The sequence below is a fragment of the Neltuma alba genome, unplaced genomic scaffold (genome assembly GCF_004799145.2).
Source record: "Neltuma alba isolate B1F8T4 unplaced genomic scaffold, ASM479914v2 tig00013164_pilon, whole genome shotgun sequence".
NCBI classification, from domain to species: domain Eukaryota; kingdom Viridiplantae; phylum Streptophyta; class Magnoliopsida; order Fabales; family Fabaceae; genus Neltuma; species Neltuma alba.
In genome coordinates, this window is record NW_021637475.1 from 57,850 (window position 1) to 85,165 (window position 27,316).

The 27,316-nt window shown below is 32.8% G+C and overlaps 3 protein-coding genes across 3 annotated transcripts; all 3 read left to right on the forward strand.

The window, feature by feature from the left end:
* Nucleotides 1-2,598: 2,598 nt before the first annotated feature.
* On the forward strand, nt 2,599-4,868 carry LOC114734970 (disease resistance protein Pik-1-like). The gene is made up of 3 exons (XM_028922621.1): nt 2,599-2,684; nt 3,904-3,985; nt 4,410-4,868. The coding sequence occupies exons 1-3, from the start codon at nt 2,679-2,681 to the stop codon at nt 4,700-4,702; spliced, it is 381 nt and encodes a 126-aa protein (XP_028778454.1). The 5' UTR covers nt 2,599-2,678; the 3' UTR covers nt 4,703-4,868.
* Nucleotides 4,869-9,122: 4,254 nt separating this feature from the next.
* LOC114734952 (uncharacterized) lies at nt 9,123-12,569 on the forward strand. Its single transcript, XM_028922599.1, has 6 exons — nt 9,123-9,230; nt 10,954-11,094; nt 11,173-11,270; nt 11,384-11,529; nt 11,670-11,751; nt 12,159-12,569. The coding sequence occupies exons 2-6, from the start codon at nt 11,058-11,060 to the stop codon at nt 12,267-12,269; spliced, it is 474 nt and encodes a 157-aa protein (XP_028778432.1). The 5' UTR covers nt 9,123-9,230; nt 10,954-11,057; the 3' UTR covers nt 12,270-12,569.
* A 3,934-nt stretch (nt 12,570-16,503) lies between these two features.
* Nucleotides 16,504-26,840, forward strand: LOC114734949 (subtilisin-like protease SBT5.3). The gene is made up of 13 exons (XM_028922595.1): nt 16,504-16,618; nt 16,761-16,867; nt 16,959-17,056; nt 17,146-17,310; nt 20,392-20,500; nt 21,444-21,657; nt 21,768-21,868; nt 22,896-23,115; nt 23,389-23,483; nt 24,353-24,598; nt 24,848-24,962; nt 25,239-25,452; nt 26,048-26,840. Exons 1-13 carry the CDS (start codon nt 16,520-16,522, stop codon nt 26,587-26,589), a joined length of 2,325 nt encoding a protein of 774 aa, XP_028778428.1. The 5' UTR covers nt 16,504-16,519; the 3' UTR covers nt 26,590-26,840.
* Nucleotides 26,841-27,316: the final 476 nt, after the last annotated feature.

A 27,316-nucleotide genomic window follows, 5' to 3' on the forward strand; every position in this document is an offset into this window, starting at 1 on the left:
GTTGAGAACAACTCAGAAACTAATAAAATCAGCTAAAAGGGGTGTTTGGATGAACCAAACTATGGTTTGGAGAATGGCTTCTGGAGAATAGATTTTGTGAAGAATAAATTTTGTGAAAAAGTAATTCTGATAAAGTGAGTGTTTAAATAGTTGTTATCAGAAACACTTTTTATATGTGCAAATTACTAAAAAAGGCATAAGTTAATATGATAATTACATAAAGGATAGATTTTATAATATATTTTAATTTGAAGAAATAAAATTGTTAATAAAATAATTTTTACTAACATAATTAATAATATATAAGATAATATAATTAAGAAATAATTGATATGCGTATATATATTTACAAATTATAAGATTAAATATGTTTATAAAAAATGATTATTTTTTCTAACAGAAAAATATTAATTTGCTTTAAAGATATTTTAAACGTGAAATTCTATAACATTTTTTAACAACTAGTTTTTATAACAACATACTACCTCTCATCTTTAATATAATTAATTAATTGTTACTTTGTGTGTAAAAACATTTATAAAATATAAGATTAAAAATATTTTTGGAAAAGATGAATAATTTTTTGTAAACAGAAAATAAATGAATAAAAAAAAAACCAAAGGCAGAAGAGAATGTAACAACGTACTACCTCTTTTCTGGTAATAAAAAAAAATCCTCATATCCATTGGCATTAAAAAAAATCTGACACTCTCCAATTTTCTCCCCAAAAGCAAATTCATAACGCTTCTCTTCAAATCATGGTTTTTAGGCCAAAACCATGGTTTCTAATTTCTTGTGGGTGTTTGGGAAATTTTTTGCCTAAACCATAGTTTGGGTAATTACCCAAGCACACCCAAAATATTGTATAAAGGCGTAATCCTTGTTTAAAAATAAAATGATATTTTTGATTGATTTTTGATATTTTTGATTGATTTTTTCTTGTTTTATTTTGATAAAATCATCTAAATTCATGCTCATGTTACAATACACTCCCAAAAAAAAAAAGTTTCCTTGACCTAACTATGATGAGAATATCAATAACATGATGATAATTATTTATATCATCATTTCTTTTAAATCACAATAGGACATCATATTCTTTTCAATATCAAACACTCCTCTTAAGCGTGTAGCCATGAGTTTAAATATTTTGTTAAAAGTAATAAGCGCGTTGTTATAGCAAAAAAAAAAAAAAGGAAATTCTTTTCAAACTGAAGGTAAAGAGGGAGGCATATAATTAATTAATTAATTAAACACCAAAATCATTTAATGACAAAATGGTTGGAACCGTCCTTTGAAGAATCTCAACAGTTTAGATAAGTTTGGCACTTTAGCATAATTATGCTTCTTATTAGGTTCTAATTGCGTGGACATTGAGTTCTAAAAATCCTATAGTTCAACTTCAAAGAATGGGCGGGAGAACCTTGCGTGCAAGAAATAACAGTAGACACTTTTTCATACATATCATACATAATTTGAAATTAAAAAAAAATGATGCCCTTCATTTCATGATTTATCCATGACTTATTATAAATTTCTACATAGTTGGTAAAAAAACAAAATTGCTACATAAAATGAAACTTCATATAAAATTGTAATATTCACAAATTATGAATAATATATATGCTCTGTCTGCAATTCACACTGGGAAACATTTTTAATTTAATTTTGTAGTATATATTGATATATATATATATATTAATCATTCATTAAATTAAATGAAAAGAAAACAAGCCGAAAGAGAAAAGGTCGGTGAAAATGTGTGGAAAAATGTTTCCAGCGAAAGTACAATGAAGCTTCAGTCTTGGATTTGGGTCGTTGAAAACGTTGAATTTCTAGTCTGATGAGCCGTGAATTTTAATTCTTCCTCAACTCTCTGTTAGATTTGGTAAATGGTGTGTTGCGGCTTGAACATATCAATGTGAAAACACAGATATAATTAATCTTCATTTACTTATATATAATTTCATTTTCATACATTTTCTAAAAACATGATCTATAATACTACCTTCGACCTTAATTATAAGACTTCATTTATAGTCTACAAATAAAGCCTTATAATTAGGACCAGAGGTAGTATTATATGTTATATAAAATAAAAAATGGTTAATATCATTGTTGGATCCTGTAGTTTTGAATAATTAGTTTTGGTCTTTATAATTTTAAAAGGACTCTGTCTGAACTTAAATATAAAGATTAAAATCAAAACTCGTTAAAAATATAGAGATTATTCATTAAATTTAGAGGAAAAATTATAAAATTATAAGGACCAAAACCAATTATTTAAAATTATAAGAATCAAAACAAAAATTCCATCAAACTCTCAAAACTAACAAAGGTATTAATCTAATGAATAAAATAAGTTGCTTTTGTTTACGGTTTGTGACAAGCTATAAACTTAATATTTTATTGGCATCTTCCCCACAAGCGTTGCTTGGAAATTTACATCATGCTCTCTAAATTGGACTCTTTTTCCTCTCAATTATTGGCATTGGCTATTATTAATTAGTATATTAATTTTTTCTATGGGCAATCAATTCCTATAAATAGCAAATGCGAGGCTTCGGTGTTATTGGCCTCCGCCTCCATCCATACAAGTTCACTTCTATAATCATCTCTCTCTCTCTCTCTCTCTCTCTCCAATCACATTTCGGATATCAAACTTTCCCCAGAAAATCATGAAGGTATGGGAACTAAATTTAAAAAAAAAAATATTAGGAGTATTTCCTTTCATTTTGTTCTTTTTTTTATACAAAGTAACCGTGGCTTGGCTTGTTGTGATTATTCGATGGCGTTGAAGTTTATTTTTTGAGATTTTCATTTAGCATCCACCCATCTATTTGATATACAAAACGACACATGAAATCAAACAAAAATGTTAGGAACATTAATTCTTTCTTTCTTTTTATTTCCACATCAAACAATGAATATATTATTTATCATTTGTGATGTTCATTAGATCGAAATATTTTGCTTCTGTTCAATTACTGTTGAATTAATATTTCTTGTCTAGTTAATTGATATTTGCGCCTTTTTTAGTTATGTTCCTAAATTAAATTTCAATACTCCCACACTTGCAATGAATAGAATAGAATGGAATGAACAAAAATGTTTTATTCATATATAAACATATCAGGACGAATGATCGTCCAACAAGACGTAAATTTTTTTCCCCCCATCTTTTTGTGTGGTATTTTCTCCTTGCAAGTCCTATTTTTCATATATGAATAATTTGAATTTGGGAAAATTAAAGGGAAAATCCCAAAAAAGGTCCTTGGAATATGGAAAATGTGAGACTAGGTCCTTAAATTTCGAAAATGACAGAATGGGTCATTGACCCAATCTGTTATTTGTGAAATTCAGGCGAATTGACAATTTTGCCCTCATTTATTCATTCACTACAATGATTCAAGGAATCACTATAAAAGTTTAGGTGTTACCTAGATTCGTGTAGCGAATAACTATTCACTTTTTTATAGTCAGGTGTCTTGTTATTAACTACAACTAATTCTGTAATCACTAGAACAATGTAAGTATTACTTATATTTGTGTAGAAAATAACTACTCGTTTTTTCATAGTCAGGTATCTTATTATTGTCAGGTACCTTATTATTAACTACAACGAATCTTGTAATCACTAGAACAGTGTAAGCGTTACCTAGATTTGTTTAGAGAATAACTACTCGCTTTTACTCAGGGGCAAAAATGTCAATTCGCCTGAATTTCACAAATGACAGATTGGGTCAATGACCCATTCTGTCATTTTTGAAATTTAAGGATCCAATCTGGGATTTGGTATATTCCAAGGGTTTTTTCTGGGATTTTTCCAAAATTAAAAGTGAAAACGAGCGATGAAGATAGTTGGGTTGTGATGATGAACTAATCTTGTGTGAATAAATGCAGCAAAAGGTTGTGATAAAATTAGGGCGCATGAACAACCACAAGCTGAGATCCAAAGCCCTGAAGATTAGTGTTAGCTGTTCTGGTGAGTATCCATATACTGAATTTACCCAAAATTTAAGAAGCTAACTTTTAAATATTTCTGTAGTCCTAAATATTTCTTGTAACGGGAGGGGTTGATTTTGATTCCAAATGCAAGATTTCAATATATTTTGTTTCCTAAATTTATAATTTTTTCTCCAAATAATTTTTATTAATTGTACTTATTAAAGAGATTTCTGTCAAAAAGTAGTTTTTAATCCAAATAATTAAAGAGGCATTTTAGAAAACTAATACACATTTTTTAATAAATAACTAATTTAACTAATTTTTTCAATTCCTTCAAATTAATCATATGGTTTCTATATTTAGAACCTAATCAAGAGTGTTAAGAATGATTTGTTAGAGCATGTATATTTTATGGTGATCATCGAACTTTTTTAAATGAGAAAAAATACATGGATGTGCAGGAGTGGAAGGTGCAAGATTCAAAGGGGAAGAGAAAGAGCAAATAGAAGTGATAGGAGAAGGATTGGATATAGTTGAGCTCACAAATATGCTTAGAAAGTATGTTGGTCATGCTGAGCTACTTAGTGTGAGTCCCATGAAAGAAGAAGAAAGGAGGACAAAAGATACCAAAATTAACACACAATTTGATTACAAGACAGTTTCTTATTATCCAGAAAGTGTTCCCTATTATCCAATTCATCAATGCAGGACTTCATACCAATATCAAGACCCTTATTATTGTTCCATAATGTAAGGGAAGATAATTGTTAGATAACCTTTTTCAAATGTATTCCATAAATGATAAATCTATGAAATGAACTCTACCATTTATGTCTCATAGACAGTGACGCCTAGATCTTCATGGACTTGTTCATTATTAGCAATCAATAATCAGTAAGTGCACCTTTTTATTGAGTTTATTCTACAATTTTATATCAACCTCAATGTTTATTTGGGAGGTAAGAAGTTGCATTTTGCTATGGAAGCTGATATAATCAACTATCAATCATTCATTAACTATATTTTTAAAAATCTTATACTCCTCCGGTCCTTATTATAAGACCCAATTTGACCTTTTATTTGGTCCTAATTATAAGACCCAATCCATTTTGTCTCTTATATTTATGCATTTTTTTCCAAGATAATCCTTCTAATAATGATAGTTTTAGCTAATATACTTAATTAGCAAGGATATTTTAGGAATGACAACACTTATTTATTATAAATAACCAACTTAACTTACTTCCTTAATCTCTTCAAATAAGTCAATTGGGTCTTATAATTAGGACCGGAGGAGTAATACCTTATTCGTTTAAAAAGTAGGCGGTATGACAATGTACAATTTGAATATATTCATTTAATGAGATTTAAATGATATCATGATTAGGATTTAAATATATTAAATTAAATGGGAAGCAATATAATTAAACGGGATTTTAATTGGAGGTTTAAATGAAAAAATTAATAATTAATTTTAGATTTGAATAATAATTTTAATTGGGATTTCTATATATTGAATTAGATGTAAGTCTTATCTAATTACATATTTAATCAAACATACTAGTCTGTGTATTGCATGAGGGAGAAACTTCTAGTTGCAATTTTAAATTGCTGCGGAACGAGAGTAAATAATAATATTTTATTTTAATTATTTTAATTTTTAAAAGTTTAGTATGTTGTTCTTTCAAAATATTCTATTGACACTTGAAATTGTAATGCCAATATTTTTCACCAACAAAACTAATGGCGTTAGAATTAGATGCTCAAAAAATAATTTATAAAATTAAAAAATCAAACTAAAATTTGTATAAAGTAAAATAATCAAAAGTATAAAATTATTGTCAAAAGAGGCCAAAAAAAAGAGAGACAAGAGCCAATGTGGCCTGCCGCATGCCCAAAATAGATAGAATATATAGAAACTAATAAAGGTTAAGGTCTGCCACCTAAAATATTTTTAAAGGTACATCTAGCAGTTAAATAATAGGATACTCTCGTTAAAAGGAGAGTTTGAAGATTGTTGCAGCGCTTAAAAAGGCGCATTTACAACCAGGTAAAATATGTAATTTGGAGCTAATTCTCACATAGTTAATGTTCTACCTCAACTAATGACCTAGGTAAAATTTGTACTCCTCCAGTTCTAAATATAAGACCCCAATTATAAAGATCTTATATTTAAGATTTGAGCAGTAATTTTCTTCAGCAGGAAGATGACCGCAGCCCCCTCTTACAATGCTGAAAAACCAGCTCGCCTTGTGCTTTAATGCAGGAAGCTCGTGCCAAAAAAATTGGGCGGATGTTTGTGTGGTGTTAGGCCGGAGATGCTGATTGATCCAATTTTGATATGCTAGGGGTAGAATTGCATCCAAAATATTCAAGAATGATGGGTACACCTCTAAAAATATTTTAGGATCTTAACCCCACTAATAATAATAGAAAATGACAAATAAAGACCTTCAATATGTGAAATTGCTAAATGGGTTTCACAATATGAAAAACAGTCTCAACAAATCCGGTCTTATAATGATAGTAGAATGTTCGAAATGCCCTTCTTTTTTCTCTTTCTTCCTCTTCAAATCTCCTTCCCTTTCTTTCTTCTCTTCCTCTCTCTCTCTCTTTGTCCTTCTCTTTCCTCTTGTTCTGTCATTATGTAGCACGCCATATCTTTTCCAAGCTTATGATTGGAACAAGTATGATAATTGTATTTCTGTGGCTAAATCAATTAAGGTGTGGGATGTGAGGAACAAACGAGCTCCAATTACAATGCTAAATGGGCATGGCTATGTGGTAAAGTGAATAAAGTTCTTGTCTTATATGTGGAATTTGATGGTTTCTTATTCGTATGATATGACTGTTTGCATTTGGGATTTTATGGTTGAGGATGCACTTGTGAGTAGATATGATCATCATAGTGCATTTACTATTGGTGTTGATATAAACATGCTTTTTGAGGGGCTTATGACAATTCTAATGCTGTAGTTTTATACATTGAGAGGAAATGAAAGATGAAGTTAATGATGAAAGATGTTAATTGAAGGAGGTTGTTGTTAATTTGAGGTGCATTTATCATTGAATCTTGCATAAACTAGATGCTGTCAAAACATTTCCATCTTTTTGTTATTTGGCTTACCATTGTTGTAATTTTGCTTGGTAGTGTTGTAACTATATAATGTGAAAATAATGAGGATGCCGTGATTTTGAAAAGAGAAAATTAATCAATTCTATATTATGACAATATAGAGCTATTTAATATTGTCCACTTAATCATAAACGTAGTGATAGAAATGCAGTGACAGAAACATAGAAATTATATCATTTGCCTTATTAAACTTGTCATCTGCTAAAGAAATATGAAAATTCTACCATTTGAATAGAGAAAATTAAATTCGTATAAAATGTTTATTAGAAGTTGTCATTCACTTTATTAAAATTATTATTCGCCTAACTAAACAAGTAATGAATTGCTTATCAGAACTTATCGTCTGCTAAATAAATGTGAAAATTGTCATTTGAAAAGAGAAAATTAAATTTGTATGAATTGCTTATCAGAAGTTGTCATTCACCTCACTAAAATTGTCATTCGCTAACTAAACTTGTCATGAATTGCTTATCAAAACTTGTCATCTGCTAAATAAATGTGGAAATTATCATTTGAAAAGAGAAAATTAAATTTGTATGAATTGCTTATCAGAAATTTTTATTCGTCTTACTAAAATTGCCATTCTCCAAGAAATTATAGAAATTGTCAATTTAACACAAATCTTAAATTCTGATTAATTGCTTATCTAAAGTTATCATTCACCTTACTAAACTTGTCATTCGCCAAGGAATTGGGAAAATTCTGTCATTTTGGCATAGAAACTTAAATTCCTATGAAATGATTATCGAAACTTGTTATATGCGTTACTGAACTTGTTATTCGCCAAGGAATTGTGAAAATTATCAATTTAACAAAGAATCTTAAATTCCTATAAATTGCTTATCAGAAATTTCATGACAAGTTGCCATTATTTTCACATTACATAGTTACAACACTAACAAGCAAAATTACAATAATGGTAAGTCAAATAACAAAAAAATAGAGGTGCTTTGACAGCAACCAGTTTTTGCAAGATTCAGTGATAAGTGCACCTCAAACTAACAACAACTTCCTCTAAATAACATCTTTCATCATCAACTTCACCTCTCATTTCTTCTCAATATATAAAACTACAGCATTAGAACTGTCATGAGCCCTTCAAGAAGCATGTTCATATCAACACCACCAGTAAAATGCACTTCAATGATCATATCAACTCACAAGTGCATCCTCAACCATAAAATCCCAAATGCAAACAGTCATATCATATGAACAAGAAACCATCAAATTCTACATATAAAGGGAGAACTTTATTCACTTTACCACATAGCCATGCCCATTTAGCATTGTAATTGGAGCTTGTTTGTTCCTCGCATTCCACACCTTAATTGATTTGGCCACCAAAATACAATCATTATACTTGTTCCAATCATAAGTTTGGAGAAGATATGGCGTACCAAATAATTATGATAGAACAAGAGGAAAGAGAAGGACGAAGATAGAGGGGAAGAGAAGAAGGAAAGGAAAGGAAATTTGGAGAGGAAGAAAAAGAAAAAAAGAAAGACATTTCAGATATTTCACCATCGTTTTATATTTGCAATATAGGATCAGGTCTGTTGAGGCCCTTTTTCATATTGTGAAACCTATTTAGCAATTTCACATATCCAGGAATCTTTATTTGCCATTTTTCTAATAATAATTCCGGTAATGCAAAAAAAATTCTGGTAATAAAAAATGGACACTAATAATTTTCGGCATCAATATTTGATAAATATGTTAAACGGGCTACAACTAGCCCATAAATTGATAGGCTTTTACAGATGATCCGATCTTTAATATAAGACATATTTAACTAATTTGATTAGATTAAAAAATTAGGTAAGTTAGTTAATTATAAGAAATACGACATATTTTTTCTAAAACACCGTAATTATCTTTCTTAATATTCTTTCTTTTTTTTGTACTTGATTATACTTGAGGAGTATCTAAGAGTAAGTAAAAAAAATTGATAAATATTATATTTGTATTAGGCTGAAGCCTACGGTCTCATCAGTTCGACCCGAACTCAACCCAAACAACTAGAACAATCGTCGAGGAAGGAGCCCGAGCCCACGAGTTCGAGCTTCGATTTCCTGGCGTTGCGGCCAACGAATCCGGGCTTGGCTTCGCGCTTCTTTTCTACTTGTAGGAATCTCTGATACGCATAGTAATTCTTTCCATGTCTCTTGTCTGAACTCGTTGGAAGCTCTGTGACTCCTCTCGAAGCTATTTTTTTTTGCTTGCTTACTGGGTGATTGGTATGTATTTTGAGCCTCAACTTTGACATTGATTTTGTGATTTCGTGACGGATTTTTTATTTTTAATTGAACATAGTATTTTGCGTCTGAGCTTTAGCATTTTGATTGAGATTTGGTTCCTCTGTCTTTAAAATCTCGCGCTCTGAGAGCGTTCTTTTGTCTTTTTTAATATAGAGCACTTTAGCAGTGGCTGTATGGTTGCCCGCGGGAAAATATCTCTCTGAAGTGTTTTACGGTCTGAAATATTATTTCTCAAATATAGTACTCAATAGAGTTGAAACACCCGCTGGCAAATTATGAAATGGAGGCTCCTTTCTTGGACGCCTCTTATCTGTTCGAGATAATTTGGTAGAAATCTGTTCGAGATAATTTGGGCGGGACTGAACATGGTAGCTATTGATGAAAATTAAAAAGTGATTTGGTTATCAATCATGGTCGATGAGAGTACTGTGGAAGTTAAAAACAGCGGAGTCGACGATGTGACGCTCTTTCTTTGCATATTGAGATATTCGTTAGTAGCATAACTCCTATAGCATGCTATATGGTTCTTTTTCTGGGTTGCCCCTTATTTGTTTGACATAAAATCCCATTATTGTCTGTTAGGAGTCTTGCCGTTGTGATTATTTGTCAGATATAGTAAGTTTGATGTTTGAATGGAAGCATCGTTGATGACATTGCTAGCGATTGCCTGCCATTATCTTGCCTGTTGTAGAATTTTATCACAGTCAGAAATGTAATCTTAAAATATAAACTTTTTTTTTAAAATTGTTTCTTGACTGGAGAGGCAAGTAAAAGCCTGAAGGAAACAATCCTGTTAAAATTAACAAATTACAAACAATCCGAAGGACAATCCTCCAACCACGATAGTGCCCTCTGAGTGGATACTATGTTAGTCCTGAACATTGATGTTAGAGCAGTTTATTTTTTTTAATAATGTTTTTTGGGAGAGATAGTAATAGTTGTAAAACGTTTTCTGGGGTTAAGTTAATTTTCAGATTAAATGGTGTGTTGTCCTTAGGTTAAGCACGGAATAGCTTGAGTACAGCTACATATATGAATCTATATTGTCATTGTTTTAGTTTGTTCTCGAGGGCAATTGCTACCTGAAATTGTTAAATGTTATCATGTGCAAAAAAATGCTATTCACACTATTTATATGCTAGTCACCTCAAAATAGCTTCTTCTCTGTCTAGTATTGTTTATGAGGATACTTTTAGACTTTCCTGTTGGTGCATATTCATAATTCTACCCAATTTTGTCTGCTGCAAGTTATGACTATGTTGACTAAGATGTCTTTCTTCTAAGCTTGTACGGATCTCAAGTTTGCCTGCTTGTCTCGTTTGATATCTACGAACATCGTATGGGGAAGCTTTGATTATGGAAACCTGGGTGGGATGAAAAACCTTCCCCCAAAACTTATTGCATCCCATAGTATTTAATGCGTGACTGAGGCATCCTGCACTACCTTGGTTTCCATAAATTATGTCTACTTAATTTGTGCAAATCTGCAGGCCTGAGTTTATTTTTTCCAATAAGATTGAAAGTTGGTACACACACTCACGCACGTGCTTACTCTGAGACCCTGGACTACTTTTGGGTTAAATGTTTTTCATTCTTCTTTGCAATGCACAGATATTGAGGAAGGAAAAGTTTTGTTTGAGGTTGCATATTTCTATTACATTGTGCTGATTTCCATACATTCAGTGGGTTCTGGCTTGCTAAAAATTCAGTCTGAGATGGTGATTCCTTCTGTATTGCCAGCAAAATGTTCAGGTTTCTTCCAACTCTTCGATTTTGCACATGAATGCTTGATTTTGCTTTTATTTGACATTTTTCTGTTATGTTTTATAGTTTTCCTTCATCAAAATATTCCGTTTTTATCAAAGTTTCCGGCACACTCTGCTACCGGAGTTGTTCACCACAAAGCCCTTCCTTCAACATCTAGAACAGTAATGATGTCTTGTCTCTCTTCCTCTTCCTAACTTCCTCATTCACATTGTGGCTCTTTTATTGTGATTTTAAGGGGCAATATCATTAAGATTATATTGTTTTGTGTGAGCAGATTCATAGAGCAAAGATAAAATATTTTCCTAGAAGCCATTTTGGCACCAAACTAGTGGTGTCTGCTGCAAAGAATGATCAATTGAGATTTGGTGATGAATTCCCTCAGGAGCCTTTTTGGCTGAGTCTCATCACAGACGTGATATGGTATTGTTTGAAAGTTTATCATGAGACTGCAGTATAAATAATATAATGTTTTTATTAATATCTAATTGAGTTTCCTAATTCTGTTTCTATACAATAGAAAATAAGTTATATTCACCCCGTAACTGCGTGTTCAATCTCAGGGGAGTAAAATCTTTATTTGCATTTTTGGTTGAGCAACCGAGCCAGTTGAAGTACATAGAATGGCCGAGCTTTAGTAATACGGTAAGTCTCAGAAGTTCATAGTTCGGAAAAGTATGTTTTACATCTCAGAATTAAGGTCTAACTATTATCCTAATATTTTATATCAGTTTCAAGTGTGATTGGGGGGAAAAAAATCCCTTGGAAAGAGTACAAAACACTCCATTTAAAGTTTTTTGGTTTTTATCTTGTGAGAAAGAATATGAAGAGTGTGTGTGTGTGGTTTTTTTTTTTTTTTTAAATGTTAGCTGCACAGAAATATATTTAGGTTTTAATATAGGGGTTAGAATGTATTTTCCCCTTTGTCGTCACACGTGAAATTATAGATCTGAGTCTTCTTGCGATCCTGGAGATTCCCATGTCACAGCCACAGTTTGCCTTGCTTTCTGAGAATTTGTTGATTGAAGATTTTGAATTGTGGGACTCTGCAGGTAAGGACTGCTACTCTGACTCTTGTCCTTGTTGCACTGCTTATTGTGGCACTCGCATCAGTTGATTCTGCTCTCTGCTACATGTTGGCCTTGGTTCTTCGAAAAGCCTAATAATTGACATCGCAAGACAAATTTTACATGTGCTCTGTAAATGTTACTAGCAATTTCAAAGTAGAGTAACCAAGTATAAGCAAATTTGCTTGTTTGACTTTAATGTTGAGTCTTTAGCATGTGATGCTTGTAGAATTGCACTTAGAAGATATCTATATTAGCATTAATGGTACTGAAAAAATTCAACATCTGTCACATGATAGGTCTGAAATTGTACTAATAGGTGCCCTTTCTTGGTGAAAAAATATTAACTGTACAGGAGTATAAACTCCACAAAATTTTCTGATCTGCCTACTTAAACCTTGATCTGACCAAACATACATCATCAAGAGGGATGCTCTAAAAGGTACTCTTCTCTTTGAAGTTACCATTATTATTAGGCGTTGTACTGATACTGGACCACGTCCATCTATAGTATTGATCGGCCCTTAAGACTAGGCCAACCCAAAAGGCATAAACTAACAAATCCTTCTCAAGCTCAACACCTATGACCTAACATTATAAAAATCCATGATTGAAGAAGCTAGTTTAGAAAGTCATTCAAGTGTGTTTATATGCAAAAAAAGAAAAGAAAAGGTCTTTACGCGTGCCCCCTTCAATTTGGATCCAACAATACCTTGGGTTCGGATTAGTCATAGATTGGAAGACTTGCAACCAAGCGAGATATAAATAATCTAAACAATTTAGATTAAATAAAAAAGTTTTTTTGGTTGCTTAAAAAGTAGCATAGAATCAATTCTATAAAAAGTTTTTGTGGAGGGGAAAAAGGGGAGGAATTATTCCCCGTTTAACATCCTACTTAGTTCGATGTCAGAGTATCTTTTGTGCAAAATTAATAGGAGTACTCGTAATGCTTGATGGAAAGAATCTGTTTACGAAGTATGAGCAAATGAGAAAGACAAGGAACACCCACGTCTAATGAGAATGTGTACAGCTGGGACAGCATGGCTCCATGTATTTTGGCCAATCAAAGTTATTGTTCTGCCTTCCCCAAACTTGTCCCCACTTTACCTCTTCTCTTTATATCTTCCTAACTAACTCCATACTCCAGATCCAGTTCTGTTTATAAGGTGGAGAGGAGATTTTTTTGGCTCAAGTTGTCTAATTCTTATTATTTGTGGATTGTTATTTTTTGAAAAGGGTAAGTATTAAATGGGTGTAAATTTGAAAAATTGTTAAATTTTATGATAGAGTTAATGAGGTATCATGCTTTTCTTAATTTTAATGAAGCATTGAAATGACTTATAAATAGAATAAAAGGAAGTACATTGAAGACAGATTTAGTTTAATGGTGCTATGCTGGCCTTTCATGGTGCAGATTATGAGTTTGATCCTGACTTGCCCACTTAAGAAAAATCATATCAGTAAATTTGGATTTTAAATATTCATATTCTATATTAGAAATATTTAAAAGTAGTAGTGACTGTTAAAAACTTAATCATCTAAGTTGTATCCGGTACTTCGTTTTTGAAAATTCTCAATCCTCTTACTCCATTCTCAATCCTGCTTAAGACATTTTTGAAGTATTTGTTTTATCGTATCTAATCAGCGTCACTGGGCATACTATAGTGAGCTTGACGCCTCTGCGATTTCACGATGTTTTAAAAACCTACCATTTTCTCGTAACATTGTTATGCAAAATGACATTTATAAACTATACTGGTCATGAGTACTAAATGGAATTGCCTCTCCAAGGGGTTTTAACATTTTTGGATCACTATGTATGGCCTTTTGTCGTGTGGATACGTTTAGCGATCAAAATCTAGTTCTCAGAAAGACAAACAAACAAACAAAAGTGATTTCTTTCCCTCCCACTTTTAAAAAAGAAAAGGAACAAAGAACAAAAAAAGAACAAGGATAATAATAAGCCCCAGATTGATGGACTCTTTCTCTTTCTCTCTTATCTACTAAGGAATAAAAAACTATCTCATGGAATTCAATTTTGAGTGACCATTTTGTTATCGTTTTCCAAGTTTTATGAACATTTTTCTCTTAGCTAGCCATAATGTGCCTCCCTCTCCTTTCTATGCTCTTCAAATGTGTTGTACTAGCTATGAGTTCCCATTTTCAACATTATATTTTAACACATTTTCAATGAGAGTTGTATAACATGTTAATTTCTCACAATGTGTAGTGAATTAAGATTTAAATTGCCGTGCTCGATCATATTTTGGACAGAATTATCTCCAACAATAGAATATATATGCATATAAAAAAAAAAAAAGCATTCATGGATATCATTTAATGCGTATAGATTTCATTTACTTTTATTTACCTAGCAAATGTATATAATAGAGGGAGAAAAAAGAATGCATTGCATCAAAAATCTATTTCTTTTAATCTTTTTTTTTCAATTTCATTTCTTTGAAATTCTTTCAACGTAACAAATGGTGCTAAGAGATATTTCTTTGCCCTTTTCATGATGCACAAATTTTGTACATGCCTGCAAAAAACATCTTTTTAAAATAATGTCTTCTTGGGTTGAAGTGGTATATACAAGCTTTTCGAGCTTGACAAATTAGGTTAGAGCCTAACTCACTATGTCCAAAAATAGACCTACCTTTGACAATTTCTTCTAAATCATAAATTTCATTTTAAGATATAAATGCAGAATAAACAAATTTTTTGCTTTAAATTATCAAGGATCCAAATGGATATAAATTGCCATTAAAGTCATCATTATTAATCTTTAAAAAATTTCCATAAAAATGTTTACATTTTATTCTTTAAAATAGATAAATCGTGCAATTCAAAGAAGCTAGCATCAATTAATTGATACCGACCTTAACATCTCATGTGAAGACTTCGGTTTTAAAGAGGGAAAAAGAAAAAAAAAGCAAGAAAGAAGGACTTAGATTCTTAGGTCCAATATATAAAGTAAGAAAAAATTATGATAAATATAATATCTGTATCTATTATATAATGCAGGCTTGAATCTTGAAGATATAAAAGATTATATGGGATGAGCTACTTTTGTTTTTTTGTTTCGACCTTATGTTGTTTAACTATCATTTGATAATATTGGATGTGAAATGGACACATTAAAAAATGGTAGCTCTCGTCTTCAAGAGACATTATTTTAATTTTTAAATCTCCTAACATAATAAATTTTATAAAATTATATAGTTGTAATTTTGTTGTACTTATCTATCAAGACAATCAATCATGCCATGAAATGTGTGGCATTTGTCCCACGGTGGTGTAGATTCTCATTCAAACGTGCAATTACATCCAAAAAAAATTTCTCTTTATGGTCCCCAGTCACTGTGGATTTGACATTTTCATTGTTTCATACAAATTACAATTCAAATAGCCCTACAATTATTAATCAAGTGCCAATTTGACCCCTTAAGAATCATCACCTTATAATTATTTTTTCTTTGTTTATCTCAAGGCAAAAACCATAACCTGTTCACAGCCAAAACAAATTATTAGAATATGAGGTGCTAAGGCCGTCCTTCCTTAAGCGAATGTAACTCTTTTATCCATACACATATACATATGTATATATAATTTTTTTCGGCGAGTGCAACTCTTCTTTCAGTTGTATACACATATTTTTAATTATATGCAAATGTCTTTCATTATGCACACAACTGAAAATAAGTTATATCTTGATCCTTGAACAAATTTACTCTTAAAGAAATTTAAGGTATTTTTAAATAAAAAAGATTCTGTAATAAGGGACTTTCCAAGCAATTTTTCATATTCACAAACATTAAGAAGATTTTTTTTTTCTCTTTTAAAGATATAGCAATTAGAAAGGTCTTTCAAAAGTAATATTGAACTCCAACTAATTTAAACTAGAGTCAAATAAGATATTACACATGTAAAATTCCACTGGTAATAATAATCTAAAGAACAACTACAGAATCATTTAAGGAAGTGTTTGGATAGAAACCAAACTATGATTTCAAAAGTGTTTTTATGTTTACGAAGTAGATATCTGGAAGAATTTGTCTTGTTTTACAAAAAAATGTTTTTAGGAAGTGATTTTGGCAATAGCCAAACAGCTCCCAAGCCAACAAGCATTTTTATGTGTTTTTGATCCCGTAAACCATCTACATCAACATCAACAAGATGATGCATTAGGATTTCATTCTTGTGACTAAAACTGTTGAAGTATATTTCCCTTTTTGTTTGTCCTGATTTAAAATGTATGATTCCTTATATGGGTCTGCCCTACTTATAATCTATATATAAGAGCTCTACTAGGCCAAAGTTGAAGACAGGCGAAGGCATTAAGCAGAATGAGGAAACCAATGAGCTCCTCTGCCTCTCATCATCACTTTCTTCTTCAAATCCTGCTCATCTGTCTTCTGCAAGCTCCCTGTTTTGCTGAGAAAATGGTAAATAAGCATCAATCTCAGCTCTGAAAATCCAAACAAAACTAGTTCTTCTCTTTGATTTGTTACATGTGAAACAAAACTAGTTCTTCTCTTTGATTTGTTACATGTGAAACATCTTTAATCTTTCTGGTGGTGGTTGTAGTCATATATCGTCTACTTGGGATCCCACTCTCATGATCCAGACTTGTCTTCTACTGATTTTAATGTCAGAAACTCCCACTATGAGTTTCTGGGATCTTTCCTGGGAAGGTATGCTTATAAGATTCATATCTGAACTAAACATATGCGTGTATATATATATGGTCAAACGTTAACATGCTTGATTTTGCTTCCATTGTAGTTCTGATACAGCAAAAGAATCGATCTTTTACTCATACACGAGGCATATAAACGGTTTTGCTGCGACTCTGGAACAAGATGTGGCAGAGGAGATAGCGAGTGAGAAACAGAGCCTTGTGGTTTTATTATTATCTTCTCTCTGTTTCTTTCGTTTTCTGAGGCATTTTCTTTTTCGGCGGGCAAAACAGGGCATCCCAGAGTGTTGTCGGTGTTCATGAACAGGGGAAGGAAACTACACACCACAAGGTCATGGGATTTCCTTGGATTAGAACAGAATGGAGTGATACCTTCCAGCTCATTATGGAACAAAGCCAGATTTGGTGAAGACGTGATTATAGCCAACCTCGATACAGGTGAGTTCCCTCAGTTATCTAACATGATTTGAATTTTTTTTAAAATAAATATTAAAAATTTTCACATATATTATATGGACATACTTACAAGGAGGGTTGACTTCACAGCCTCCTATTGCTACCACTAGTATCTACTATGATCCCATTTATAAGTCATTTGGGCTTAAAAAAATTTAAAATTTTATTAACTCTAATTTAAAATTTAACAACTTTTCAACTTTATCTCTATTTAATAGGTATTATACATATGAAAGCAAAGTCAACATAATAACAAATAATAAATTAAAATTAAAATTGTATATTTATATGAAAAATTTATCTCTGTCAGATAAATAGGATAAGAAAATTTCTTCTCTTTCTGCCTATAAAAATAGAATCAGAGGATACTTAGTTTAACTTTTTGAGAAAATCAATTAAAAGCATTTGTTTGAAAGATTTCATTGATTAAAAAGATTTGAATTTGAGTGGGTTTTTTTTTTCCAAAAAAACCAGTTGTGTATAACATATTTTCAGTTTTGTGCAAATGACCTCTGTTACGAATATACATATATATAGTTAAAAATAAATTGTACATAAACCAAGTAAAATTGCATTATTAAAAATGAGTTGCACCACTACCTTTAGCCAATAAAATTTCCAAACTATTTTTAACCAAAATTCCCTTTTATTTTTCGGGTTCAAAAGAGATATTTCAAATATCAAAAGGGTCAGAATTGGATTAGTCTAATAGTATAAATATAGCGGGGCCATCATCTCGAACGTGCAATTGATTATTTTCATGTGATTGAATCGTAGTGTTTTGAAACTAGATCGTTGACTCATAAGTACATACGTGAACGGAATCATTAAAAAGAAAGTTATCTCATTATATTAATTTTCTAATTTATTATTTAATAATCCAACCGATTCTCGCATGTAGAACTTCGTGACATCTTCAAAAAAAAAAAGTTAATCTCATTGAGGTTGTTGTCTTCTTTTACTTCAATTTCAAATGTAGTCCCCACTAATGGTTTGTTATGACCGGTTCTTCTGCTATACTTGTTTGTCTATATTCATACATCACATTAAAAAGAAATGGTATTATTTATTTATATAAGACCCCTTATAGAAAGACCCAATTATATGTCTTTCTCATGGTCTATTCAGAATAAATTATAATATTGTATTAAAAAAAAGAATGAATTGTAATATTTGTTTAATATGATTCAATAACTAAAGCATGGACAATTTTTTTTCTTTTATTGACTAATTATACATAGGAAAATCTACTTTTCTAATGCCTATGCCCTAAAGTTGAATATTCAGCTGTTGGAAATACCTAAAAAGTTACTAGAAAGATTGGATTAATGGGTGTTGAATATTAAAATAACTGGCATGCAGTCAAAGATACACAAGTAGTTCATAATATATTATATTTACCCTTCCAAAAAAAAAATCAGCTTGAAATGATTTTAAATATGGAAGTTTCTACAACGTTATTGGCTAATTCAAGTAATGTAGAAAAGTATAGGAAAAAAAGAGCGAGTCTTGAAAAAATTTATTTAAGTAACTAATTCTTATATGTTAAGAAAAATTAGTTAAGTTAATTATTTATGGAAAATGTGTATTGATTTTTCATAGTACTCCTTTTAATTACTTGCATTGTATACTATTTTCTTAATGAAAAATTAATACAGGGAGTTCAGAGAAAAAAAGAGATAAAGTAGATTGTAAAATGACATCTATGGTCAAGATAAATTCTTTTATTAATTCTTATATTTAGAATTAGAAGGGATATATATGATGTCTGCCCACCAAAATTGATATTTTGTGGTTGGATAAGTTTGATTATAAGGTTGAAAAATGAATTAGTATGTGATAAATGATGGCGCACTTTCATAGTGGAAATAACTTTGTTGCTTAATGTTAGTGTGTCAAAAATGTTATATCAAAACCATTATAGAGTCTTTACTTAGTGGTGGTTTGTTTTGGAAATTCCAACTTCTCTCTTGCTATCTCCTTTCGTGTTTTCTCTTGCACAATTTATAAGCCATCCACGTTAAACTGCAACAATTCAATTTTACTTTTGTTTTCAACTTAAAATATTAGATTTGAACTGTTGAAATCTGTCAAGAATGAGAGGGAACAAAGAGTGGAGCCTGTGTCTGAATTATCTACATTCACAGAAGCAAATATTTATAGTACATTTGAAGAGAGATAAATGTAAAAGAAATATAATTGTAACAATGAGATGTTGCTTTTATGCACAAGAATAATGTTTTTGGTAGAATGGTGCAATGGAATCCAATAAGAGAGTAGAAGTGAGAGATCCTGATTAAATTTTGTATGGACATGGGAAACAGAAGATTCTAGGGATGATGAGATATTGATTCCAAGCATATTTACATTCTTTTGATCATGCTCTCTGGATAGTGCCTCAAATGCATGAATAATTGAATATAGGGAATTTTAGGTGGTGTTTAGATGGAAATAAAACCATGATTTTAAAAGTGATTAAAAGTGTTTGGATGAAAACCAAATCATAGTTTCAAATGTGATTTTACGGTATACAAAATAAATAGGTAAAAAAGTTTATCTTGATTTATGAAAAAATACTTTTTAGAAGTACTTTTGTATTATGCCAAACGCCCCTTAAAATAAATATGTGAAAGAGTTTGTCTCGATTTGTGAAAAAATATTTTTAAAAAGTGTTTTTATAATATATCATGAAGGGCCCCGGCTCTCCAATACACACACTCTCAGAAGGTAAACGCAGGACCTTCTCAAAGCTAGAGGGGCATAGTATGCCATCAAGTCCAAGGGACTTTGCCCAAAATATCAAAGTGCCAATAATTCTCTTATAAGACACTCGAATGTCATTTTTTTTCCAATTTTTTTTTCTTAAAAGGTGGGGTATATAATGTGGACCTAAAATTAATGAATTGGTCCATTGGAATCCAAATGGGATAAGAGAATGACTGTGAAAGTGAGAACAAAGAAAAGGAGGATACATGAATGGATGAGAAGAGAATAACGAATGAGTTGGTTCTGTGGTGGTTATGAACTGTGCAAGCTAACTTGGATATTATTGGGAATGAATAGGAGTGTGGCCAGAATCAAAGAGCTTCAGTGATGAAGGCTATGGACCAATTCCCTCCAAGTGGAGAGGTATCTGCCAGAACCAATCTGATCCTACTTTTCGCTGCAACAGGTTCCCCCTCCTTCTTTTCTTTCTTCTTCTTTTTCGTTTTGTTTTTCTTATTAGACAGAGCTATGTTTTTTATTAGAGACAATCCTATTCATTGTCGAGTACTAAATATGAACACCTCTCTTAGCGGACATTCAAATTTAAATTCATCATGTTGTGGATGACTAATTCTTTCTGTTAAACCTAACTTTTTTTTTAACTTCCACGCAATATTTCTCAAATCCTCAACTTCATTGCTTTCAATTAATATACTCTTCATGCTTCTAAGTATAACAGTTAGTTAGAAGATTTATTTTAATTTTAAATATAACACTCTAATTCATTTTATTTATTAAATTTATAATTTTTTAAAAACTATTCTTATTAATTGTATATATTAAGAGGGTTTACATTATGTGGAAGTTTCAAAACAAATTATTAAAGAGGATATTTTAGAAAAAACAAAATATATTTTTTATTAATAATTAATTTAACTATTTTTTTAATATTACTAAATTAATTATTTAATTTTTTACATCTAAGAGCAAAGAGAGTACTATAGTTTTCCAACCAAATCAATGCCACTTTGGACTTCAACAAAAATATGCCATCTATTTTGGATAAATTTTGATTGTTTAATCAGGCACCTCAACAAAAATACGACATCTATTTTTGATAAATTTTGATTGTTTAATCAGCCTAAAGGTGCCCATCACACTGATATTATTTTTTAAGTTACATTCAACACCATAAATTTTAAGGTGCTGAATGTCTAACACCAAAATATAAAAGCAAGACGCTGGATATCATTAAAAAAAAGTGCTACATTAATCACATTTCATTTAAAATTAACTTAATTTAGAGAATCTCAGGTTTTAGATCAAGGGCTTGATAATTTTCAGATTTGTTTTGTTCTTGATTTTATAGAAATGGCATTATATATAAATTAATAATTTTATGGTGGCAGGAAGCTAATAGGAGCAAGGTACTTCAACCACGGGTACGCATCAGTGGCGGGAAAATTAAACGCATCGTTTGACACGCCACGTGACAAGGAGGGTCACGGCTCTCACACCTTATCTACCGCCGCCGGCAACTTCGTCGCCGACGTCAGTGTCTACGGCCAAGGCCTTGGTTCTGCCAAGGGTGGCTCGCCGAGAGCCCGCGTTGCAGCTTACAAGGTTCTAATGATTAACCAATTAGTCATATTTAATTTATTTTGATTTGTTTTATTCTGCCTCTTCGATTCGCTTGAGCTTAATCAACATTCCGACGATTCAATGGGAAAAAGGTGTGCTGGCCTCCGATCAATGGTAGCGAGTGCTTCGATGCAGATATATTGGGAGCCTTCGACGCGGCAATTGAGGACGGCGTCGACGTCATATCGGTGTCGTTGGGAGCAAGGAACAAAAAACCGGACCGGGAATTCAACCGGTCGAGACAGTGGGTTAAGGGTTACTGGTCGGACCAGAGGTCAGACCGGGGTCGAACCGGTCATATTAAAATAATATAATTTAATTCATAACATTAAAATAGAACAAAATTCATAAATAATAGTTAGTCAAAAAAAAAGATAAGAAGTTACAAAATAGTTTAAGATCATATCTACTAATTAAATATATTTTTAATTAATTATTTATGTGCAAGCACCTACTCTAAAGCCAACCTTACCAGCCCCAACATCGTACACCACCTCCGATGTTTTTTGTTGGATATTTCCAAGAATGGTCACACCGCTTGAATCTTGATTCGAAGAAAAAGCCAAACACACTTGTGTTTCCCTCACTACGTATAGTTGCCTCCAACTCTACGTTCACCCCACCGCCAAACGACAATGTTATCTTTAGAACAACAACAGTTTTGTACTTACTAAACATGTGTCCAGGATCGACACCAGATCTGCCTTTGGGTACTTGGACATTACTTTCCTGAACGCGTCTCTCAGGGGACTATACGCCCCCAGGGGGAGCTGCGTGATGACGGTGCCGGAGTCGATGATCGTGTTGGGGGAGAACGTGGAGGCGGAGATAGGGAGTTTGATGCCGGCGAGGGTGATTCCTGTGAAGTCGAGGCCGTAGAAGGAGGAGCCCTGGGGAATGGAAGAGAGTGGGGTGAACTCGACGTCGCCGGAGGAGTATCCTTGGCCAGGAGAAAGGAGGGACCGAGGGAATTGAATCCAAAAACAGCGCTTGATTTTTTTTTTTAAAAAAAGTAGACGCGTCGTTTTGGATAACTGGGGGGGAAAATATATAACCGGTCAACCCCCAAACCGGGCGGTTGACCGGTTAAATACCGGTTTTACCGGTTGCTTACCGGTTCATTAGGGGGCCGGTTTTCATGTTAAACCGGACCGGATTGTGGACCGGTTCACCGGTTTTCCGGTTGAACCGGCCGGTCCGGTCCGGTTTTTTTTTCCTTGGTTGGGAGGAGCGTCCTCCGAACTGTTCAACGACGGCGTTGCCATTGGGTCATTTCATGCGGCCAAGCGAGGCATTTCCGTGGTGTGTTCCGCCGGAAACAGTGGACCAGACGATGCTACCGTAGAGAACCTCGCACCGTGGTTCCTCACCGTCGCTGCCAGCACCATGGATAGACAGTTCCCAGCTTACGTCACTCTTGGCAACAACCTCACCTTCAAGGTTCATTCACCTCTTGCCTAATCATTCTCACATTTTGAGTCTTCAGTCATTTCATTTTTTAGGTTATTAAACTAATTTTAATTTTGAAGGTATACTTATTCCAATAGTTCACTAATTATTCCAACATGTTTCTGTTGGATTTTCCTCCCACGAGATAGACCCGTAGCTGATCTAGTCTTTGCGCTGAAAAGTCTGGCATGATCTATTGAAAATACTGTTTTACTGTTTTGTGGAAGAATGTTAGGCGGCTAATACCGAACGTTTGTATTGAAGGGAGAAAGCTTGTCAGCTGCAAGGTTGCGGCCCAACTTATACCCAGTGATCACTGGTCTCGATGCTAAAAAGCCTACAGCAAATGCTGAGGACGCGTAAGTACAAATATAATAATTGAATTCCATTCTGGTCTTGCTCATCGCTATTATATGATTTCGGGTGAAATCACATTTTCATCTTTGAAGGATACATCATTGTATTTATTTCATCTCTCAAAATTTGACCACCCCATTTTGGTTCAATCTTTTGTCTTTAAGAATTAGGAGATTGGTGGCCTAAAATACTGTAGTCTTCACGTTCATTTGTTAGTCAAAAAGCGCTATGATAGATCACTGTTTCATTTGAAGTAGTCAAATCACCATGTTATTTTGGTGGTTTTCGGTGCAAGGCTTTTGGCTACGGGACAATTAACAAGGGAAAACTATTCTTGAGGTACCTCAAGAATGGTTTCCTAGCAATATCAAATGGCCAGTTACTGAAGAAACATGTCATGATTGAGCATTATATCACTCGATGTAGTCAAGTAGCTATAACAAATAAATATGATTTAAGTGTTTTGTGACAGCAAGCTTTCTATAATCGGGTATATAAAAACACTATCAATTTCATGTTAAACCATGGGTCTATTTTTACATATTGTGTATGAAGTTAACTTTACAGGAAGTTTTCTTTTTCTTTTCTTTTTTTTGGGGGGGGGGGGGTTTGGTAAACAGAGAGATAATGTAGATGCATATAGGGTAAAAGGAAATCTCGTTTCTTTTTGTCTTTCGCTCTTTGAGCTTCCTCTGAAGTAATTTGAGAAGAATTTATTTTGTTATAAATTAATAGCTTCAATATAATTACTGACAGCAGATTCTCTTCAAAAGATCAAAAGGACATTCTCACTCCACATTATTAAATTGCAATTGAAATGAATTGTGTTTAAATGATGAAGATAACAATTCATATGGAGAGATGAATGCAGGAGGTTGTGCCAGAATGGAACACTAGATCCGAAAAAGGCGAAGGGGAAGATAGTGGTATGTCTGAGAGGAGAAAATGCAAGGGTGGACAAAGGAGAGCAAGCTTTACTTGCAGGTGCTGTTGGAATGGTTCTTGCAAACGATAAGATTAGTGGCAATGAAATAATGGCTGATCCCCATGTACTCCCTGCTTCTCATGTCAATTACACTGATGGCATTTCAATTTTTAAATACGTCAAATCGACCAAGTAAGATATCTATCATTGACACGTGTTCATTTTGAAAAAACATTATGTAGGCTTCTTAAGTTGTGGGTCTCACTTTGAAGTATTGAAATAATATATGATAGTATTTAGATTTATAAACTCAATGAAATTATTGTCAGAAGTTTAACAATGGAAGTTAACTATTAAATAAAATTACAAAGATTAAGAGAATAATTTAACTTCTATAATTTTAACGTCAACTTAAACTCCACTTTGTATAATTATTGCTAGGTCCCCAGTGGCTTACATTACGCACCCAACAACAAAGTTGCATACGAAGCCAGCCCCCTTCATGGCAGCATTTTCATCAAAAGGACCAAATCCTGTTATACCAGAAATCCTAAAGGTATGCAAAGGAGGAAACCAAAAAAGGGAAAAAAGCAAGCTCTTTTCCCTCATTAAGATCATCATGAGTAATGTATTGTATATTTAGAAGAGAAAATGACATAAAAATTGAAAGCATATGTAGGCTTTAGTGCTTTACTTCATCTCTTTCAAGATTAACTCTGTCTTATCTCTTCCTTATACACAATATATTTACTTATTCAATGCAAAGAATGCAGGCGCCTTTCCTTCATGTCTTGTGCGAGAAGTTCAACTAACACTTGTCTCAATTTCGCAGCCTGATATAACTGCACCTGGAGTTTCAGTTATAGCAGCCTACACAGAAGCCGCAGGGCCAACAAACCAACCGTTTGACACAAGAAGAATTCCATATAATTCAGGCTCAGGCACTTCAATGTCATGTCCTCATGTTTCAGGCATTGTCGGCCTCTTGAGAGGCCTTTATCCTTCATGGACTCCTGCTGCTATTAAATCTGCAATCATGACTACTGGTGAGAAGTTCTTTAGCTTCTTTATAGTTAATCCCTTTTACTCTTGAGCGGCAAAATTTAAAAAAAAAAAAAAATCCTTCTACTCGTACCAGTTTCTGTCATAATAATTGAAAAATTAAAGTGAATACATTCCTTGATATTTTCAAAATGCACGCACATACCTGATCAGTTTAAATCCTGAAGCTCTTGAAAGTTCAAAAGAGCGGATTAAGATTTTGGTACTCCAAAGTTTAATCGTTTCATTTTAATTATGTCTGATTACAAACATAATTAACAGAAATAGGTGATATAGCTCAATTTGAAGATGATTTGTTTTTTATTGTGTTCATTTGTTATGGAAACATATTTTGATAAAGTTTTATACCCCTTGATGCAGCACCGAACTCTTTTATTGCTCCGTTATGGCGTTTTTCACAAACAACTGAACAGTCACATCAATTTCATATTAAGTCGGATCATTCTATCTGGCAACAAAGTCAACATGATAACGATATTACAGACAAAGCACACTAAAGAATTCATAATTGCCTTTGGACTTACTCCTAATACCACATCCAATTCAAGCTCACATGATAGTTTTACTTGCTATTTTCAGCTTCAACATATGATAACGAGGTGGAGCCACTGCTTAATGCTTCTAACGGCCAGGCAACACCATTCAGTTATGGAGCAGGTCATATTGACCCCAACAGAGCAATGGATCCGGGCCTTGTTTACGATGCAACAATCAATGATTACTTAAACTTCCTATGTGCATTGGGTTACAATGCCTCACAACTCTTAACCTTCACTCAAGGTCATTATTATAAATGCCACAAGCAAGGCTCAAGTATCCTTAACCTCAACCATCCTTCCATTACAGTCCCTAATCTTAATCGGTCTGCTACAATCACAAGGACCCTAAAAAATGTTGGCACTCCAGCAACTTATGTGGCTCACGTTCACAATCCACGTGGGATTTCCATTTCTGTGAAGCCTAATGTCTTGAAATTCAAAAGGTTTGGTGAAGAAAAGAGCTTTAAAGTGATCATGAAGGTTGAGGAACACACAACAGCAAAGAACCATGTGTTTGGGAAGCTGATATGGTCTGACGGGAAGCATCTTGTGCGGAGTCCAATTGTGGCAAAGGCCATCTAACCCTAGAAATAGAACATGATGACTAAAGATTAGATATTTGAATTAACTCTATCAATCTTGAGAAGTGATAAATACGAAGTACATGAAATTTACTTAAATAATGAACATCGCAACCTGTGTAGATCTCACATGTTGTGCTCATTTTCCCCCAAGTTTGACTTCATCAATTTTGTAAGAAATTGAGAGGGTCTAATTCTATTGACCAGGTTTTGATAACCTGCTTTGCTAATTTCAATGCTATTTTTTAATAATCTCAATAGTACTATATTATTATTGTTTCATTGCTTCTTTCCCTAATCTGAGCTTCCGGGAGTATTCTGCCCTGCATTGTGATTCCCGATACGAGTGGACGAGAGGAAATATAGAATCATATTTAATTCTCATGTTAGTGAGAAAATATTTTGAATAATCATTCCTCGATGAGATTTTCAATGCAAATCCCTTTCTCTTGATTTGTTTGAGAAATCATTTGTGACAGAACTATCCATAGCCCTAGGCACTAATGGGGATCCAATCATTATAAAGAAACACACCAATCTGTTCTTATGCGATCATTCAAAACTGAGTAGATGTTTTCTTATTCTTCTCTTTGAACAGAACAACACCATCCTACCAATGGAGCTAGCCTGTTGTATCCCAGGCCATGATCCGACTCACTTCAAAGTCTATATAAATGCATGAAAAATGAAAAATGTGTACAACTAGCCTTAAGCTTAAATCCTTCACA

Bases quoted from the DNA above. Each gene is read 5' to 3' on its own strand.
- LOC114734952 (XM_028922599.1), top strand. From the start codon at position 11,058: ATGGTGATTCCTTCTGTATTGCCAGCAAAATGTTCAG. The intron at 11,095-11,172 runs GTTTCTTCCAAC...TATGTTTTATAG, and splicing joins ATTGCCAGCAAAATGTTCAG to TTTTCCTTCATCAAAATATT. The intron at 11,271-11,383 runs GTAATGATGTCT...TTGTGTGAGCAG, and splicing joins TTCCTTCAACATCTAGAACA to ATTCATAGAGCAAAGATAAA.
- LOC114734949 (XM_028922595.1), top strand. From the start codon at position 16,520: ATGAGGAAACCAATGAGCTCCTCTGCCTCTCATCATCACTTTCTTCTT. The intron at 23,116-23,388 runs GTTCATTCACCT...TTTGTATTGAAG, and splicing joins GCAACAACCTCACCTTCAAG to GGAGAAAGCTTGTCAGCTGC. The intron at 25,453-26,047 runs GTGAGAAGTTCT...TGCTATTTTCAG, and splicing joins ATCTGCAATCATGACTACTG to CTTCAACATATGATAACGAG.
- LOC114734970 (XM_028922621.1), top strand. The intron at 3,986-4,409 runs GTGAGTATCCAT...ATGGATGTGCAG, and splicing joins GATTAGTGTTAGCTGTTCTG to GAGTGGAAGGTGCAAGATTC.